Raw genomic sequence first — 19,402 nt, 5'->3', positions numbered from 1 at the left:
AGATCCTTAGGTAGTGCCTCCCAAATCCACAACCGCTTCCATCTAAAAAGACAAGGTCAGCAGATATATGGGAACACCACCAACTGCAAGTTCCCCTTCAAGCCACTCACCATCCTGAATTGGAAATATATCACTGTTCCTTCACTGTCACTGGGTCAGAATCTTGGAATATCTGCCCTAAGAGTATTGTGGGTCACACTTCAGCACATGGACTGCAGCAGTTCAAAAAAGCAGTGCACCACCACCTTATCAGGGACAGCTAGGGATCGACAATAACTCCTGGCCCAAAGCAATGTCGACATCCCAAGCATGAATAAAAGAAAAGTTCTGAATTGTGGAAAGGCGGATTTTAATACCATTAGATGGGATCTGGTCAAAATGAACTGAGATCACCAACTTGGAGGAAAATCTACACCAAAGTATAATAGTAAGAGTGCAGAACCAACAGATTCCCAAAAAAGGTGAAGGGTGGGACCAACAAGTCCAGAGAATCCAAGATGTCAAGGGTTGTACAGGATTGCATCAGGAAAAAAAAACAGAGACTTCAAAATAATGGATGCCAGGAGAAGTTTAGAAAATTCAGGGGTTATGTAACAAGAAAGTTATGAGGGCAAAGAGAAGACATGAAATACAACTGGTGTGTTACTTTAAGGAAAATCCAAAGGTATTTTATAAGTAGATTAGGGGCAAAAAAAAACTGGAACAAGGGTAAGGCCAATTAGTGACCAAAGTGTGTCCAGAGCCAGAAGATATGGCTGAAGTTTTAAATGAGCATTTTGCAGAAGGATGATGTAGGTTCGAAGTATCAGGGAGCAGCCTGCGATATTCTTGAACAGATTAGCATTGGTTTAGAGGAGGAATTAGTAGTTTTATCAGGCTTCAAAGTGGATAAATCTACAGACTCAGATGAGATATATCCTAGACTTCTTCAGGAGGCAAGGAATGAGACTGCAGTGGCTCTTATATTAATTTTCAGATCCTCTCTGGCCACTGGAGAGGAGGTAGAGGACTGGAGCACACCTAATGTAGTATATTATTCAGGAAGGGTGGCAGGGATATACGAAGAAACTACAGACCAGTAAGTCTAACCTGAATGGTAGGGAAACTATTGTAAAAACATTTTGTGGGAGAGAATTTATCTCTCCTTGGAGAAACAGGGAAACTAAGGTTGGTCAGCATGGCTTTGTCAGGGGAGATCATATCTGCGTGGGTTTCCTCCGGGTGCTCCGGTTTCCTCCCACAGTCCAAAGATGTGCAGGTCAGGTGAATTGGCCATGCTAAATTGCCTGTAGTGTTAGGTAAGGGGTAGATGTAGGGGTATGGGTGGGTTGCGCTTCGGCGGGGCGGTGTGGACTTGTTGGGCCGAAGGGCCTGTTTCCACACTGTAATGTAATCTAATCTAATCTAATCTAACAAATCTGATTGAATTTTTACGTAGATGAGGCAGTGCAGTTGATATAGTCGACATGGACTTCAGAAAAGCTTTTGACATGATCTTGCATGGCAGACTGTTTAAGAAGCTAAGAGCCCATGGAATCCAGGACAACCTTGCAAATCGGATCCAAAATTATCTTAAAAGCAGGAAGCAGTGATATACAGCACAGAAACAGCTGACCTCAGACTCTTCAATCCAAACAGTCCAGACTGAATATAATCCCAAACTAAACTAGTCCTACTTTCCTGCACCTGGCCTATATTCCTCCAAATCGTTCAAATTCAAGTACCTATCCAAATGTCTTTTAAATACTGTAAATGTACCGACATCCACCACTTCCTCAGGAAGTTCATTACACACGAACCACCCTCTATGTAAAATACTTGCCTCTCGTGTCTTTTTTAAATCTTTTTCCCCTCACCTTAAAAATGTGCCCCTAATTTTGTAATCCCCCTATCCTCGGAAAAAGACAACTACTGTTAACTCTATCTATACCTCTCATTATTTTACAAACTTCTATCAGGTTACCTCTCAACCTCCTACACTTCAATAAAAAAAAGTCCCAGCCTAAGCAGCCTTTCTTTGTAACTCAAACCTTTCATTCCCAGCAACAACTAGTAAATCTCTTCTGAACCATCTCTAGCTTGATAATATCCTTCCTATAACTAGGCAACTGGACATAGTATTCTAGAAGAGGCCTCACCAATGTCATGTACAACCTCAACATGACTTCCCAACTCCTATACACAAGTAACTGAGCAATGAAGACGAGCGTACCAAATGGCTCTTTAACCGCTCTGTCTATATTTGACACAAACTTCAAAGAATCATCTACCTGCATGCCTAGGTCCCTCTGTTCTACAACACTACCCAAGCCCTACAATTACTTGTATTAGCGCTACCCTTGTTTGTTGTACCAAAATGCAATACCTTGCATTTATCCAGATTGAACTCCACCTGATGGTTGAAGGGTATTTTTGTCAATGCAAGCCAGTGCCATGCCAAGGCGTTTACAGTCATAGAGTCATAGAGATGTACAGCATGGAAACAGACCCTTCAATCCAACTCATCCATGCCGACCAGATATCCCAACCCAATCTAGTCCCACCTGCCAGTACCTAGCCCATATCCCTCCAAACCCTTCCTATTCTTTTACCCATCCAAATGCCTCTTAAATGTTGCAACTGTACCAGTCTCCACCACATCCTCTGGCAGCTCATTCCATACATGTACCACCCTCTGCATGAAACTGTTGCCCTTAGGTGTCTTTTATATCTTTCCACTCTCACCCTAAACCTATGCCCTCTAGTTTTGGACTCCCCAACCCCAGGGAAAAGACTTTGTCTATTTATCCTATCCATGCTCCTCATAATTTTGTAAACCTCTATAAGGTCACCCTTCAGCCTCCGATGCTCCAGGGAAAACAGCCCTAGCCTGTTGAGCCTCTCCCTGTAGCTCAGATCCCCCAACCCTGGCAGCATCCTTGTAAATCTTTTCTGAACCCTTTCAAGTTTCACAACATCTTTCCGATAGGAAGGAGACCAGAATTGCACACAATATTCCAACAGTGGCCTAACCAATGTCCTGTACAGCCGCAATATGACCTCCCAACTCCTATACTCAATACTCTGACCAATAAAGGAAAGCATACCAAACACCTTCTTCACTACGCTATCTACCTGTGACTCCACTTTCAAGGAGCTATGAACCTGCACTCCAAGGTCTCTTTGTTCAGCAACACTCCCTAGGACCTGACCATTAAGTGTATAAGTCCTGCTAAGATTTACTTTCCCAAAATGCAGCACCTTGTATTTATCCGAATTAAACTCCATCTGCCACTTCTCAACCCATTGGCCCATTTGGTCCAGATCCTGTTGTAATCCCTCTTTGCTGTCCACTACACCTCCAGTTTTGGTGTCATCTACAAACTTACTAACTGTACCTCTTATGCTCGCATCCAAATCATTTATGTAAATGACAAAAAATACAGGGCCCAGCACCGATCCTTGTGGCACTCCATTGGTCACAGGCCTCCAGTCTGAAAAACAACCTTCCACCACCACCCTCTGTCTTCTATCTTTGAGCCAGTTCTGTATCCAAATGGCTAGTTCTCCCTGTATTCCATGAGATCTAACCTTGCTGACCAGTCTCCCATAGGGAACTTGTCGAACGCCTTACTGAAGTCCATATAGATCACATCCACTGCTCTGCCCTCATCAATCTTCTTTGTTACTTGTTCAAAAACTCAATCAAGTTTGTGAGACATGATTTCCCACGCACAAAGCCATGTTGACTATCCCGAATCAGTCCTTGCCTTTCCAAATACATGTACATCCTGTCCCTCAGGATTCCCTCCAACAAGTTGCCCATTACCGAGGTCAGGCTCACTGGTCTATAGTTCCCTGGCTTGTCTTTACCTCCCTTCTTAAACAGTGGCACCATGTTTGCCAACCTCCAGTCTTCCGGCACCTCACCTATGACTATCGGTGATACAAATATCTCAGCAAGAGGCCCAGCAATCACTTCTCTAGCTTCCCACAGAGTTCTCGGGTACACCTGATCAGGTCCTGGGGATTTATCCACCTTTAATTGTTTCAAGACATCCAACACTTCCTCCTCTGTAATCTGGAAATTTTGCAAGTTTGGTGCTGGCTTCCTAGCTGTTTGCAAACTAAACTAGTTGCTGTTTGCTGTTGCTGTGTAATGATCTTGAAATTATTGTAGGCGATAGATCAATAATTTCAAAGGTGACTGGAGGTTGGTGGCATTTAAACAGTGAAGAATAAATTCTTAAGCTACAGGATAATATAGGTGAATTTGTGAGATAGGTTGAACGATGGCAAATTAATTTTATGCTGAAAAGTGTGAAATGTTGCACTTTAGAAAGACTAACAAATCAAGAGAGTACATGTTGAATGGTAGGATATTAGGATTTACAGAGGATCAAAGGGGACTTTGGTTTCAATGTCCATAGATCCTTGAAGATAGCAGAGAAAATAGATAAGATGGTTAAGTAGATCATAGAATAGAAGCCCTGCAGTGTGGAAACTGGCCATTTAGCCCATCAAGTCCACACCGACCCTCTGAAGAGTAATCCACCCAGACCCATTCCCCTACCCTATTAGTCTACAAATAGGCATCTTGTACTTCACTTTATTAGTTCAAGAATACAAGAGCAGGGAAAGTTATGCTGAAACTGTATATAACATTAGTTTGTCCATAATCAGAATCAGAATATTTTGTGCATTTCTGATTGCCACACTGTTGCAAGGATTGCACTAGAAAGGGTGCAGAGAGAATTCACCAGATGCTAACTGGGCTGGAGCAATTCAGTTATGAAGACAGACCAGATAGAGCACATTGCTTTCCTCAGAAATAAGTAGTGGTTGGAACCAGGTGGATCTCGCAGACTATGCAATCCTTAATTGGGGTTGGTAACCAGGGCCCATCAAGACATCCTGGCTGACCAACAGCAACAGGGGATTCAGAATCTCCTCTGTTCAGGGGACTGACACTGAGCTGACTGAGCCACAGCCAGTGTACTATGCACAAGTAAATAAAGGGTGACTTGGTGAAGGGATACTGGCCTCTGAGTTGTTATTTCAAGGGGGTACTAGATTGAGGTATACAAAGTTATGAGCAGTATAAATAGGATAGATATGGAGAAACCTTCCCCATTAGTAAAAGGAACAATAACCAGGGGTTTTAAGGCAAGGAGCTGGAAGATTACAAAGAACTTGAGGAAATTGTTTTTCACCCAGTGGAAGGGGTTTCTGGCATTCACTTCCTGAAAGGTCATTAGAGACAGAAACTCTCAGGACATTCAAGTAGTATTTAGATAAGCATTTGAAACACTATTTCATGCAAGGCCAAGTGCTGGAAAGTTGGAATAGAATAGATAGATTATTGATGAGTGGCACAGACATGACAAGTTAAAGGGCCTCTTTCTGTGCTGCAAAAACCTCCATATGAAGCTTATTATGCAATATAACTAAGATAGCTGCAAAATCACATGACATTGCAAAATTTTCTATGATGACATATCATCTATATCAAAAATACAATCAAGTACTCTTTGCATATTAGCAACCATGCTCTCTCAACACACAATAATGACATCCCTCCCACAGCCACCCCTCCCTCCAAATCCTTCCTTTACCAAACTGAAATATTCACTCTCCCCATAAAGTCCTTGACTTCCTCCCACTAGTTTGAGAATTTAGGCTGATTGGAGAGTAGAGCTTATGTGACCATTACTTGGGTTCTTAAAGGCCTCATTTGGGGACATATAGAAGTGAGTAGGTAGACAATGCAATGGTCACCCAAGGAGCTTTATGAGCCCACTCCTCTGCCTTCAAACCCAGTGGCTGTAAAGTTCTGCTCTCTACACCTAAGTACTATCACTGAGTTGACAGCAATATTCGAGGTATTCACTCCTATAGTTTGACGTAATATACGGTCATAAATATTTTGTGTAAAACCTTGAAGTTCTCTCATGAAGTTAAATCTTAGTCAAAAGTCAACTGGTTTATTATTACATTTTTTTTAGGTGGAACTTGATGTGAAATTTCAAAATACGACCTGTGGGCTCTGTGGAGATTACAATGGGCTTCCTTTATACAATGAATTCATTGCAGATGGTAAGGCAAGAAGGCTTGAACTTTTTCGTAAAATAATTTGCTGAATGAAATAGTTTTAATTTAAAGTATCTTGTTTTCATACACTTTAGGCCAACGATTTTCATCAATTCATTTTGGAAATCTGCAAAAAGTCCATCAGCCAAACGAGCAATGTGAAGATGTAGATGAACGTGAGATAGAAACCAGTGCTTTGTGTGAGCAATATGTAAGTTTCACTAATCTGGATGTATGGCTAGTAAAATCTTTGAAGTTAATCTCACTTTTCTGGAATTACTAAACTAGAAATGCAATGACATCATAGAATTCCTACAGTGTGGAAGCAGCCATTTGGCCCAACACCAACACCCTGAGAGCATCCCACCCAGATCCACCCACTACCCTATCACCATGCATTCCCCATGGCTAATCCACCTAGCCTGCATAACCCTGGATACTATGGGCAATTTAGCATGGCTTATTCACCTACCTTGCATATATTTGGACTGAGTGAGGAAACCAGAGCACCTGGATAAAACCCAAGCAAACACAGGGAAAACATGCAACTCTGCACAGCCACCCAAGTGTGGAATTGAACCCAGATCTCTGGCACTGTTAGGTAGCAGTGCTAGCCATTGGGCCACCCCATTTTACAAGGAATTGTACACCTCTATGTAAATGTTGGCCTAGACAATAAATAAGTTCAATTCAAATGCCTGATAAAATTGTTAAATAACTCACACTATCTGGGCTTACACGCAAAGAAAGCTGCTGGCATCTCAATGAGTGCTTCTATCTTGAAACATCGTCTTTTGGGGCTGGAAGAGTAAAATCTTAAACTTAAGAAAATGTGTATCCATAAAATCTTAATGAGTTTTTTTAAAAAATGTGACCATAAACAAGCACAAGAACAAACAAACACATATAGAACAACTTCAATTATCTGAACGAGACGGGCGGGGAGTATCTTGTTCGGATAACTGATTGCTCAGAGAACTGATTGTTTGGATAATGGATAACGGGACCTTGAAATATTGTTCAGATAACGCGAAATCCGGATAATTGATGTTCAGATAACTGAGGTTGTTCTGTATTTATGTTTGCATACTTATTCATATTAATCCTTTACACTACAATTTATGTCTACTTTCACATCTCATTTATACTTACATTCATAAATTTATACACTCATGCACATATTCAATAATTCAAATGTCTATGTACACTTTTTTATGTAACTGCTGCATTTTTCAGGAAACAGAGTTCGATATATTACACTAATGTTTTTCAGAGAGAAGCTTGTGAAAATCTCCTTTCAAAAAACTCATTTGCAGATTGCAAGTCCCGCTTAAATATCGAACATTATATACAGGCCTGCATACAAGACATGTGCACCTGCACTAAAGTCTTAGATTCATTCTGCTTGTGTAGCACAGTCTCTGAATATTCCAGGCAATGCTCCCATGCTGGTGGGAAACCAGAAAACTGGAGGACAGAGACATTTTGCCGTAAGTATAGCATAAAGTTGAAGTAAGAAAATTGCTCATTGTGGTCAACAAAGGAGGGGAATATTAAATATTAAGATTTTCGAAGTATGAAAGCATATCCAAAGAAGACCCAGAAAGCAAACCTAGTATGAAAAGCACAAAAAGGTACTACGTAGTTAATTGTGTAAATCAGCTATCCCAGCAAAGAATCATGCTCAAAAGGGAGTATGGGGTCTGTTCTATGTTCTCATCACCATTGTGAATATACAAACAGTTTTTATTTATATTTATGAAGAAAAATTGAGGGAAATATGGTGACAATCAAGTAACTGAGTTTGACAAACAGACAGTGGCTGTTGGAGTTGAAGATCTATTCCTCTTCCATAAAGCCTTATATTTCATAGTCAAATAACATTTGCCAAACAAAGTTTAAAATAATAGATTAGAATACCAAGGCTTAGCACTTTTCAGCAACTCATTTCCATGTAAATATTTGGAGTTCAAATTCAACTAAGTTAAATATATTTTGGGAAGATGTTAGCTGGCACAGGAAGATGTTTTTATCATAGATTGGTCAAACAAACAAATTTTTATACACACATCAAATTTTTCACTAGAATTACAAACTGAGGTCTTAACTGTGGAGCACCCTGTTTCAAACCACATTTATACAAGAGAACAAAATTGGTAATGGGGAAATTCCTCAGCTTTGCATACAGCTTCAACCCTAATTTCTAATTTGTCATTTCATAGAATCATGGAATTATATAGCTCACATTCTGTTCATCTTAGTTTTGAAAGAGCTAAAAGCCTAATTAGTTCCATTTCCCCGTTTATTTTTCTGTAGCCCAACATATTACTTTCCCTTCAAGTATTTATCCAATTCTTCTTTGGCGTTAAAATTAAATTTATTTCCATCATCCTTTCTGGTAATGCATTCTAGACCACATTAACTTTCAGTCTAAAATAATATTTCTTCACGTCACCACTGATTCTAGAGACAATGGATGGAATTTTCCAATTTCTGCCATGGTAAGAAGTAGGGCAGGTCGATATAATTGATTGGCCAAGCATAAAAAAAATCAGATACTTGTAGTCTTGATAAACATCAGCAATTAAGTTCTTCCCCTTCAATTGATGGTTTGACAGTTTTGCCGGTATGTAGCAAGAATCCTCTCTGAATGCATTTGTATCTAACTATTAACACAACTCACTGAATTTAACCTCACAACACATTTGAAAATGATGCCAGAAGTCACTAGTCCTCTCATTTCTCCAGTAGATTGACTTGTCTAGTTGAAGCAATTTATCCTGTTCTCTAGCAAACAGGAAGCAGATTCAAGCTGAAGGGCATGGTTTAGAGCAGATTACGAAATGCCATTTAAGGCAGAATTGCAGAAACTGTAAAGAAGATAAAGCACAAGTTGGTCGAGGATGTATTCCAGTCACTCTGGGGGTGTGCTCCAGTCCAGTCAGTCTGGGAGGGTGTGATCCAGTCAGTTGGAAGTATATTCCAGTCACTCTGGGGCTGTGTTCCAATCCATCTGGTGGGTATGTTCCAGACAGTCTGGGTAGTGTGTTCCAGTCATAGGTTCAGACCTGATATCCTAAGTTAATTCAGTCCCATTTGCCAGCATTTGACCCATATACCCCTAATCGTAAAAGAAGAAAAGCAAAAGAGAATTACAGCACAGAAACAGGCCCTTTGGCCCTCCAAACCCATGCTGATTATCATGCCCTAACTAAAATAAAAAGAAACCTTCTTCCCTTATTCAGTCCATAGCCCTCCATTCTCTCTTATTCACGTAACCATCTAGATGCCTCTTAAATGTCGCCAACATACCTGCTTCCAGCACCTCTTCTGGCAGTGCATTCCAGGCTCCTACCACACACTGCGTGAAAACCCTGCCACATACATCTCCCTTAATTAAAGTGATTCATTTTGGAAGGTCAAATTTGAATGTTAAAACAGCTTTAAAGACAGGATTCTTGGCAGTGTGGAGGAACAGTGAGAACTTGGGGTCCAAGTACAAAGATCCCTCAAAGTTGCCGCCCAAGACGATAGTGTTGTTAAGAAGGTGTATGGTGTTTTGACTCTTATTATCAGGGGGATTGAGTTTAAGAGTGGAGAGGTTTTGCTGCAATTGTTTAAAACCCTGGGTAGACCACACTTTGAATATCCAATTCTGGTTGCCTCAGAGTGCAAAGGCAGAGTGCAAAGGAAATTTACCAGGATGCTGCCTGGATTGGAGAGTTTGTCTTATGAGGAAAGGTTGAGTAAGCTAGGGCTTTTCACCGTAGAAAGAGGAGAGAAGAAGGAAGAGTGGTGACTTAATATAGGTGTACAAGGTAATGAGAGGCATAGATAGAGTAGATAGCCAGATACTTTTCCCCAGGGCAGAAATGGTTGTCACAAGGGGTCATAATTTTAAGGTGATTGGAGGGAGGTATACAGGAGGTGTCAGAGGCAGGTTCTTTATGCAGAGAGTGGTGGTTGGTGGAATGCACTGCGAGCGGTGATTGTAGAGTCAGAGATACTCGGGACATTTAAGCGACTGCTGGACAAGCATGTGGATGGCAGTAAATTGAGGGGTGTATAGGTTAGGTTGATCTTAGATTAAGATAAGTGCTTGGCACATCATCATGGGCTGTTGGGGCCTGTACTGTGCTGCACTGTTCTATGTTCTAAACTTTTCCCTTCTCGCCTTGAACCTGTGCCCCCTTATAATTGAAACTTCAACCCTGGGAAAAAGCCTCTGACTATCCACTCTATCTATGCTTCTCATAATTTTGTAGATGTCTATCAGGTCTCCTCTCAGCTGCCCACTTTCCAGTGAAAACAATCCCAGACTTTTTAACCTTTCCTCATAGCCAATGCCCTCAAGACCAGTCAACATCCCAATGAATCTTCTCTGCACTCTCTCCAAAGTTTCCACATCCTTCTGGTCATGTGGCAATCAAAACTGCACACAAACTCCAAATGCAGCCCTAATATGGGTTTTATATAGCTGCAACATGTTTTGCCAACTCTTGTACTCCATGCCTTGGTCAATGAAGGCAAGCATGCCATATGCCTTCTTACCCACCTTGGCTGCTTTTACAGAACTGTGGACCTGCATGTCCAGATCTGTCTGTATGTTAATGCTCCTAATGGTCCTGCCATTTACAGAATAATTCACATCTAAATTTCATCTCCAAAATGCATATGTTTGGATTCAACTTCATCTGCCATTTCTGTGCCCAAGTCACCAATCTACCTATATCCTTTTGTCCTTTCACAACCATCAGCACTTTCAGCAACTCCACCAGTCTTAGTGTCATCTGCAAATTTACTAATCAGACCATCTACATTTTCCCCCAGATCATTTATGTATTCTACAAACAAAGAGGACCTAAGACTGATGCCTGTGGAACACCACGAGTTACTCCATTCTGAAAAACAACCTTCCACTGCTACTATCTGTCTTCCATGACCCATCCAGAATCCCATGTCATTTTAGTTTTTGTACCAATCTGCCATTTGGGACTTTATCAAATGCCTTACTGAAGTCCACATAAACTATATCCACAGCTCTTCCTTCATTAATTATCTTTGTCACCACTTCAAAAAATCCAATCAGGTTGGTGTGACATGACCTTCCCCATACAAAACCATGCTGCTTGTCACTAAGTAGTCAATTTTCTTTTAAATGTCCATGTATCTTTTCCCTCAGTATCTTCTCGAGGAGCTTCCCAACCATAGAAGTCAGGCTCACAGACCTATAATTTCCTGGATTATCCCTGCTTCATTTCTTAAACAAGAGAACAACATTGGCTATTCTCCAATCCTCTGGAACCTCGCCTGTGGTCAAAAAGGATGTGAAGATATCTGCTAATGCCACAGCTATTTCTTCCCTTGCCTCTCGCAGTAACCTGGGATAGATCCCATTTGGCCCTGGGGCCTTGTCTACCGTAATGCAACTTAGGATACCCAAAACTCCCTCCTTCAATATACTGATATTCTCTGAAGTATTCACACACTCATCTCTGGTCTCAACATCAGTTATATTCTTCTCCTTCGTGAATACTAATGCAAATCACTCATTACGGATCTCTCCCACTTCCTGTGGCTCCACACATAACTTCCCTCCTTTGTCCTTGAGTGGACCTACTCTTTCCCTTGCTACCCTCTTTCTTCTAATCTAAGCATAAAAAGCCTTGGGATTCTCCTTGACCCTGTTTGCTAAAGATATTTCATGGCCCCTTTTAACCTTCCTAATTCCGCATATAAGTTCTTCCTAATTTCTCAATACTCCTCAAGGACTTTGTCAGTTTGTAAATGCCTAGACCTATTGTATGCTTCCTTTTGACTAAGCTTACAATTTCCTTTGTCATCCATGGTTCCTGAATCCTGTCATTCCTCTTTCAGTTTTGCAGCGACGTGCATATCCTACACTTTAAACAACTGAACTTTAGAAGCCTGCCACGTGCCAGCTGTAAATTTGCCCTCAAATAACTCCTCCCAATCCATATTCTCCAGTAACTGTCTAATTTGGATGTACTTAGCTTTTAGTATCCTCACCCAAGGGCCACTCTTGTCCTTATATATGGCTACTCAAAATCTTATGGAATTATGGTCATTAAGTCCAAAATGCTCTCCTACTGAAACATCGATCACCTGTGTTGCCTCATTCCCTAATACCAAGTCTAGTATGGCCTCCTCTCTGGTTGGATTGTCAACATACTGTCTCAACACACCCTCCTGGACACATCTAACAAACTGCTCTCCGTTTGAGCCCCTGGCTCTAAGGGAGTCCCAGTCAATAAGAGGAAAATTGAAGTCACCCAACACAACTACTCTGCTTTGTCCATACCTTTCCAGTATCTGAGTACATATCTGCTCCTCTCTGTCCCATGGGCTGTTAGGACATCTACAGAAAACTCCCAACATTGTGATTTCACCCTTCCTATTCCAGAGCTCCACCCATAATGCCTCACTGCACGATCCATCTGGTGTGTCCTCTCTCAGCACAGCTGTGATGTGATCCCTAATCATGTATTCATACAGATGCCTTCTAAATGCTTAATTGTACCAGCCTCCACCACTTCTTCTGGCAGCTCATTCTATATACCTACAACTCCCTGCATGAAAAAATTGCCCCTTAAGTCCCTTTTAAATCTTTCCCCTCTCACCTTAAACCTAAGCCCTCTAGTTCTGGATTCTGCCATCCTGGGGAAAAGACCTTGGCTATTCCTCATGCCCTCATGATTTTATGAACCTCTATAAGATCACCCCTTAGTCTCCGATGCTCCAGGAAAAATAGACCCAGCTATTCAGCGTTTTCCTACAGCTCAAGTCCTCCAACCCTGGCAAGATCCTTGTGAATCTTTCCTGAACCCTTTCAAGTTTTACACAATTTTTCCAATAGGAGGGAGACCAGAATTGAATGTAGAATTCCAAAAGTGGTCTAATCAATGTCCTGTGCAGCGGCAATGTGACCTCAAAACTTCTACACTCAATGCACTGACTAATAAAGGCAAACATACCAAACACCTTCTTCACTACCCTGTCAATTTACAACTCCACCTTCAAGGAACCATGAATTGAAGCCCAAGATCTCTTTGTTCAGCAACACTCCCCAGGGCTTACCATTAAGTATATAAGTACTGCCTTGATTTGCTTTACCAAAATGCAACATCCCACATTTATCTTAATTAAACTCCAATCAGTCCAGGACTATGTTCGAATCAATCCGGGGCTGTGTTACTGTCTGTCTGGGGAGTGTGTTCCAGACATTACGAGATGTGTTCCAGTTAGTCAAGGGGTGCCTTCTAGTTAGTCCAGGAGTGTATTCTAGTCAGTCTGTGACCAGTATGTTTTTGTTGGTCCAGACGGGTGTGTTCTATTCAGTCAAGGGGTGTGTGTTCTGGTCAGTGTGTTCTCGTCAGTACAGATGGGTGTGTTCTAGTCAGTCCAGGGGGGTGTGTTTTAGTCAGTCCAAGGGTGTGCACCAGTCAGACCAGGGTAGGTGGTGTATTCTAGTCAGTGGGGCGGGGGGGTGTTCAAGTCAGTTTGGGGTGTCCTCCACTCCAACTCCAGACCTGTATTCCAGATAGTCCAGGTGGTGTGTTCCTGTCATTCCAGGGCTATGTTCCTAATAGTCTGGGAAATGTATTCCAGTCACTCCGGGGCTGTGTTCCAGACAGTCTGGTGTTGTGTTCCAATTATTCTGCCGGTACCTTCTAGTCAGTCTGGGAGTTTGTTCTAGTCAGTCCAGGAATGTGTTCTCGTCAGTCCAGAGTGGTATTTCAGTTACTTCAGGCTGTGTTCTAGCGAGGCTATGTTCCACCCTTTTCAGGAGATGACTTCTAAATTCCCTCCATCCTGTGAGTGAAAAGAATTCTCCTCAACTCTCCTCTTGGCCTTCTGCTTGATGCCTTGGCAAGAAGACAGAAAATAGCTTCAGGAAGAATTGGGAAACTTAGTGAATAGGCAAGAACATGGTAGATAGAATATAATGGTATGTTGCCTCCCGGATGCCAGGGTCAGGGATGCCTCAAATCAAGTCTACAGGATTCTCAAGGGGGAAGGTGATCAGCAGAAAGGTATGGTGACCTGAAAAGTGAATATAGGGAGTTGGTTGGAAGTTAAAAGGCAGGATGAGCACAGTAGTAATCTCAGGACTGCTACCATAGGTGCCACGGGTTAGTGAGGCCAGGAACAGAGACCGGGTGCAGCTGAACACATGGCTGCAAAACTGGTGGAGGGAAGGCTTCAGATGTGTGAATCATTGGGATACCTTCTGGGGAAGGTGGGACCTGTACATGGAGGACAGGCTGCACCTGAACTGGAGGGACACCAATATCCTGGGTAGGATGTTTGCTAGAGCTCTTCGTTCGGGTTTAAACTAGTTTGGCGGGGGGATGGGAACAGGAGCTATGGATCAAAGGATGGGATAGTGGTAAACAGGCAGATACAGTGGGCAGAGAATCTATGAGGAAGGACAGACAGTTGATGGGGCAAAGTGGGTACTGCAGATGGTGGAGATTAGAGTCAAGAGTAGAGTAGTGCTGGAAACGTACAGCCGGTCAGACAGCATTCAAGGAGCAGGAAAATCAATGTTTTGGTCAAAAGCCCTTCATCAGGCTCATTCCTGATGAAGGGCATTTGCCCAAAATGCCAATTTACCTGCTCCTCAGATGCTGCCTGGCCTGCTATGCTTTTCCAGCACTATTCTAATCTTGAGGGCAAAGTTGCAATCAATGTGGTGGATTGAAATGTGTCTATTTTAATGCAAGATGTATGAAGAATAAGAATGATGAACTTAGAGCATGGATATGTACAAAGAGTCAAGATGTTGTGGCCATTACAGAGACTTGGATATCACAGGGGCAGGAATGCTTGTTGGATCTTCCAGGCTTTAGATGTTTCAAAAGGAATAGGGAGGGAGGTAAAAGAGGTCGGGGAGTGGCATTGCTAATCAGGGATAGTATCACAATTGCAGAAAGGGAAGTTATTGAGGAGGGTTTGTCTACTGAGTCAGTATAAGTGGAAGTCAGAACCAGAAAAGGAGCAGTCACTTTATTGGGAGTTTTCTATAGAGCCTGCAATTGCAACAGAGACACGGAGGAGCAGATTGGGAGGCAGATCTTGGCAAAGTGCAAAAGTAATGGGTTTCTTGTCATGGGTGACTTCAACTTCCCTCATATAGATTGGAACCTCCTTAGTGCAAACAGTTTGGTCGGAGCAGACTTTGTCAGGTGTGTCCAAGAAGGACTCGTGACTCAATATGTAGATAGGCCAACTGGAGGGGAGGCCATAGTAGATTTGGTGTTTGTCAACGAACTAGGTCAGGTATCTCTTGGTGGGAGAGCATTTCGGTGATAGTGATCATAACTCCCTGATCTTTATATAGTCTTGGACAGGGATAGGAGCAGATGGTATGGGAACGTATATAATTGGGGGAGAATGAATTCTAATGCTATTAGGCACTACGGAACATAAATTGGGAACAGATATTTTCAGGAAAATGCACAACAGAAATGTTGTTGAGGGAGTACTTGCTGTGAGTGCTGGATAGGTTTGTCCCAATGAGACGTGGAGGGGATGGAAGGGTGAAGGAAGTAATATGGAACATAGAACAGTATAGCATAGGACAGGCCCCTTTGGCCCTCAATATTATGCCAACCATTTATCCAACTCTAAGATCAAACTAACCTCCATATCCTACACTCTACTATCATCCACATGCCTATCTAAGAGTTGCTTAGATGTCCCTAATGTATCTGACTCTACTACCACTGCTGGCTCCCATTCCACGCACCCCCCACTCCTTGGATGACAAGAGATGTGGAACATCTAGTCAAGAGGAAGAAGGGAGCTCACTTAAGGTTGAGGAAGCAAGGATCAGACAGGAGTCTAGAGGGTTACATGGTAGCCAGGAAGGAAATGAAGAATAGATTTAGAAGAGCTAGAAGGGGGCTTGATAAAGTCTTAACAGAGAGAATTAAGGAAAACTCCAAGGGGTTCTATACTTAAGTGAGGGTCAAGAGGATGGCCAGTGTGTCAGTAGGGCCAATCAGGGATAGTGGAGGTACCTTGTGTTTTGAGTCAGAGGAGGTTGGGGAGGTCCTTAATGAATACTGTGCTTCAGTATTTACTAGTGAGAGGGACCTTGCCATTTGTGAGGACAGCATGAAACAGGCTGATACACTTGAATAGCTTATTGTTAAGAAGGAGGATATGCTGGAAATTTTTAAAAACATGAAGATGTTAAGTCCCCTGAGCCAGGTAGGATATATCCAAAGTTTTTACAGGAAGCGAGGGAAGAGATTGCTGTGCCTTTCGCGATGATCTTTGCATCCTCACTGCCCATTGGAGTAGTACCAGATGATTGGACGGTGGCAAATGGTATTCCCTTGTTTAAGAAAGGGAATATAGATAACCCTGGGAATTACAAATCAGTCAGTTTTATATCAGTGGTGGGAAAATTGTTTGAGGGGAATCTGAGAGACAGGATTTATGATTATTTGGAAAAGTAGAGCTTGATTACAGATAGTTAACATAGCTTTGTGAGGGGCAGGTCATGCCTCACAAGCCTTATTGAATTCTTTGAGAATGTGACAAAACACATTGATGAAGGCAGAGCAGTGGCTGTGGCATATATGGATTTTAGCAAGGCATTTGATAAGGTTCCCTGTGGTAGTTTCATTCAGAAAGTAAAGAGGCATTGGGATACAGGGAAATCTGGCTGAACAGAATTGGCTGGACCATCGAAGACACAGGGTGGTAATTGACAGAAAGTATTCAGCCTGGAGCTCAGTGAGCAATTGTGTTCTGCAGGGATCTGCTCTGAGATCTTTGTTCTTTGTGATTCTTATAAATGACTTAGTTGAGGTAGTGAAAGAGTGGGTTAATAAGTTTGCCGATGACTCGAAGGTTGGTGGAGTTGTGGACAGTGTGGAGGGCAGTTGTCGGTTGCAACAGGACAGTGACGGGATGCAGAGCTGGGCTGAGAAGTGGCAAATGGAGTTCAACCTGGGAAAAGTGTGAAGTAATTAATTTTTGAATGTTGAATTTGAATGCAGAATACAGCGTTAAAGGCAGGATTCTTGGCTGTGTGGAGGAATAGAGGGATCTTGGGGTACATGTCTATTGATTCCTCAAAGTTGCCATCCAAGTTGATAGGATTGTTAAGAAGGCTTTCATTAGCTTGGGGATTGAGCTTAAGAGCAGCTATATAAAGCCCTGGTTAGACCGCACTTGGACTTCTGTATTCACTTCTGATCGCCTCATGGTTGGAAAGGTGTGGAAGCTTTAGAGAGAGTGCAGAAGAGATTTACCATGATGCTGCCTGGACTGGTAAGCGTGTGTTATGAACAAAGGTTGAGAGAGCTAGGGCTTTTCTCATTGGACAGAAGAAGGATGAGAGGTGACTTAATGGAGGTGTACAAGATGATGAGAAGCATAGATAGAGTGGATAGCCAGAAACTTTTGTCCAGGACAGAAACTGCAATTACGAGGGGGACCAACATTTTAATGTGATTGGAAAAAGGTTCAGGGAAGTGTCAGAGGTAGGTTCGTGGAATGCACTGCAGCAGTGGTAATAGAATCAGATATATTTAAGCCACTTTTGGATAGGCACATAGATGAAAGTAAAATGTAGGGTATGTAGGTTAGTTTGATCTTAGAGTAGAGTCAAAGGTTAGCGTACCACTGAGGGCTGAAGGGCCTGTATTGTGCTGTACTGCTCTATGTTCTATCATGTGGAGACTATTCGCTTGGTAGGAGAACCAGATGTGAAGAGTATTTCTTAAATAGTAAGAGATTAGAATGTGTAGATGTAAAAAGTGACCTTGTAGATAAGTGATTGATGGCTGACATGCATGATGCAACAAGCAACCATCAAAAGAAACATTGGTGTTTGTATTACTTTTCTCTGTATATATTGAGAACATTTTCTTGAGATTTCTATACCCAATAGGTTACTGCAGAAGTTGGGCTTTAAAAGATTCCAGTTGAATTCATTTTACAGGGACTACATTCAATATATATCTGTTTGTCCCTTTATTCATTCTGTATATGCTATTTTACAGCAAAGAAATGTCCTTTAAACATGATCTATAAGGAAAGTGGCTCTCCCTGTATGAACAGTTGTTCTCATCTCGACACAAGCAGTTTGTGTGAGGAGCACTACATGGATGGCTGCTTCTGTCCATCAGGTAGGCAATTTACAGTGTCTTCAAATAAATGATCTGTTTCTCCCTACTTTCCTCCATCACAAAGAATCCTACAGCAAACTTAATTGTTGAATCAGTAATGTGGGAAAAATAATACTCAAACTTGTAAGCAGGTAATCTATTTTGAAACTGGTTTCTGGGAGAAAGAAACTAATCACCTTGGAGTATGTGTAAAATATTGACCCTTGGCAGGTAACAGCTGGCAGGAAAACACAGAAAAAAGTGGTGGATCTAAATTTAATTACTGAGCTTTCAACTGGTCCACAGTTGGCATAGAATATCTAAATTGGGGGTTCACATTTAGATGCCTTGCTTAGGAATTCTGACTTTTATAGGGCTATCATTTGTATTCTCCATTGTATGGGATGGTAAATATTTGGTATGAGTTGGTAACTTCTGCAACAAACTGCATTGTGTAACCTTGAGTATTAACCATTTACATGTTGATCCTGTTGTATAATATCTCACAGTCAGTATGTCAGTATGCCTTGAAGAGGCATGTTAATAATATAATCACCGCATCACAGCATGTGACCTGAAGGTTAATGTGGGTGAGTCCAGCACATCATTGCCAAAACCAAGGCTGAAATCTTTGCAACCACCTTCAGCTAGAAGATCATAACTGCGTAAGCACATGAGACCGCTGTTCAAAATGATTAGAAGTACACAGGAATAATTATAGATATGCTTCATATTTTTCAGGAACGGTGCTTGATGACTACTCTGGCACTGGATGCATTAGTGTGAAGGAGTGTAAATGTACAATAAAGGGCAAACATTATGATCCAGGCGCTCTGATTTCAACAGAATGTGAAGAATGGTATAGTCAGCATGAATTCAGCTTCTGTAAAAAAATTCCATTTAGGTTTGAATAAACACACTAAATTGGTCTTCCTTGTCATTTAAGTCTCTGTGACGGAGGTAAATGGCTGTGCAAAAATCTACCATGTCCAGGTGTCTGCTCATTTGAGGGAGGAGCACATGTCTCCACTTTTGATGGCATGAAATACACATTTCACGGTGACTGCTATTACATTCTTTCTAAGGTAAAAAGATGTTATAAATTTTTATTTTTGTTACATGTCAACAACATTTGAATAGTAATTTTTTGCTGCGTACATGTTTGAACTGCGAATTGATTAGTC

General features: G+C 41.8%; 1 protein-coding gene across 1 annotated transcript in view; it reads left to right on the top strand.

Moving 5' to 3' along the window:
* LOC140493877 (uncharacterized) overlaps positions 1 to 19,402 on the top strand; it is a 183,018-nt gene that overhangs the window by 20,369 nt on the left and 143,247 nt on the right. Inside the window, exons 4-9 of the mRNA XM_072592871.1 lie at positions 5,985 to 6,075; positions 6,165 to 6,280; positions 7,343 to 7,559; positions 18,114 to 18,239; positions 18,960 to 19,077; positions 19,165 to 19,303. Of these exons, the coding sequence (XP_072448972.1) occupies positions 5,985 to 6,075; positions 6,165 to 6,280; positions 7,343 to 7,559; positions 18,114 to 18,239; positions 18,960 to 19,077; positions 19,165 to 19,303 (807 nt within the window). The remainder of the gene's footprint in view (positions 1 to 5,984; positions 6,076 to 6,164; positions 6,281 to 7,342; positions 7,560 to 18,113; positions 18,240 to 18,959; positions 19,078 to 19,164; positions 19,304 to 19,402) is intronic.

The sequence above is a fragment of the Chiloscyllium punctatum genome, chromosome 22, assembly GCF_047496795.1.
Source record: "Chiloscyllium punctatum isolate Juve2018m chromosome 22, sChiPun1.3, whole genome shotgun sequence".
Lineage (NCBI taxonomy): Eukaryota > Metazoa > Chordata > Chondrichthyes > Orectolobiformes > Hemiscylliidae > Chiloscyllium > Chiloscyllium punctatum.
Note: the sequence above shows the minus strand (reverse complement) of the source record. Positions and strands in the feature narration are given on the sequence as shown.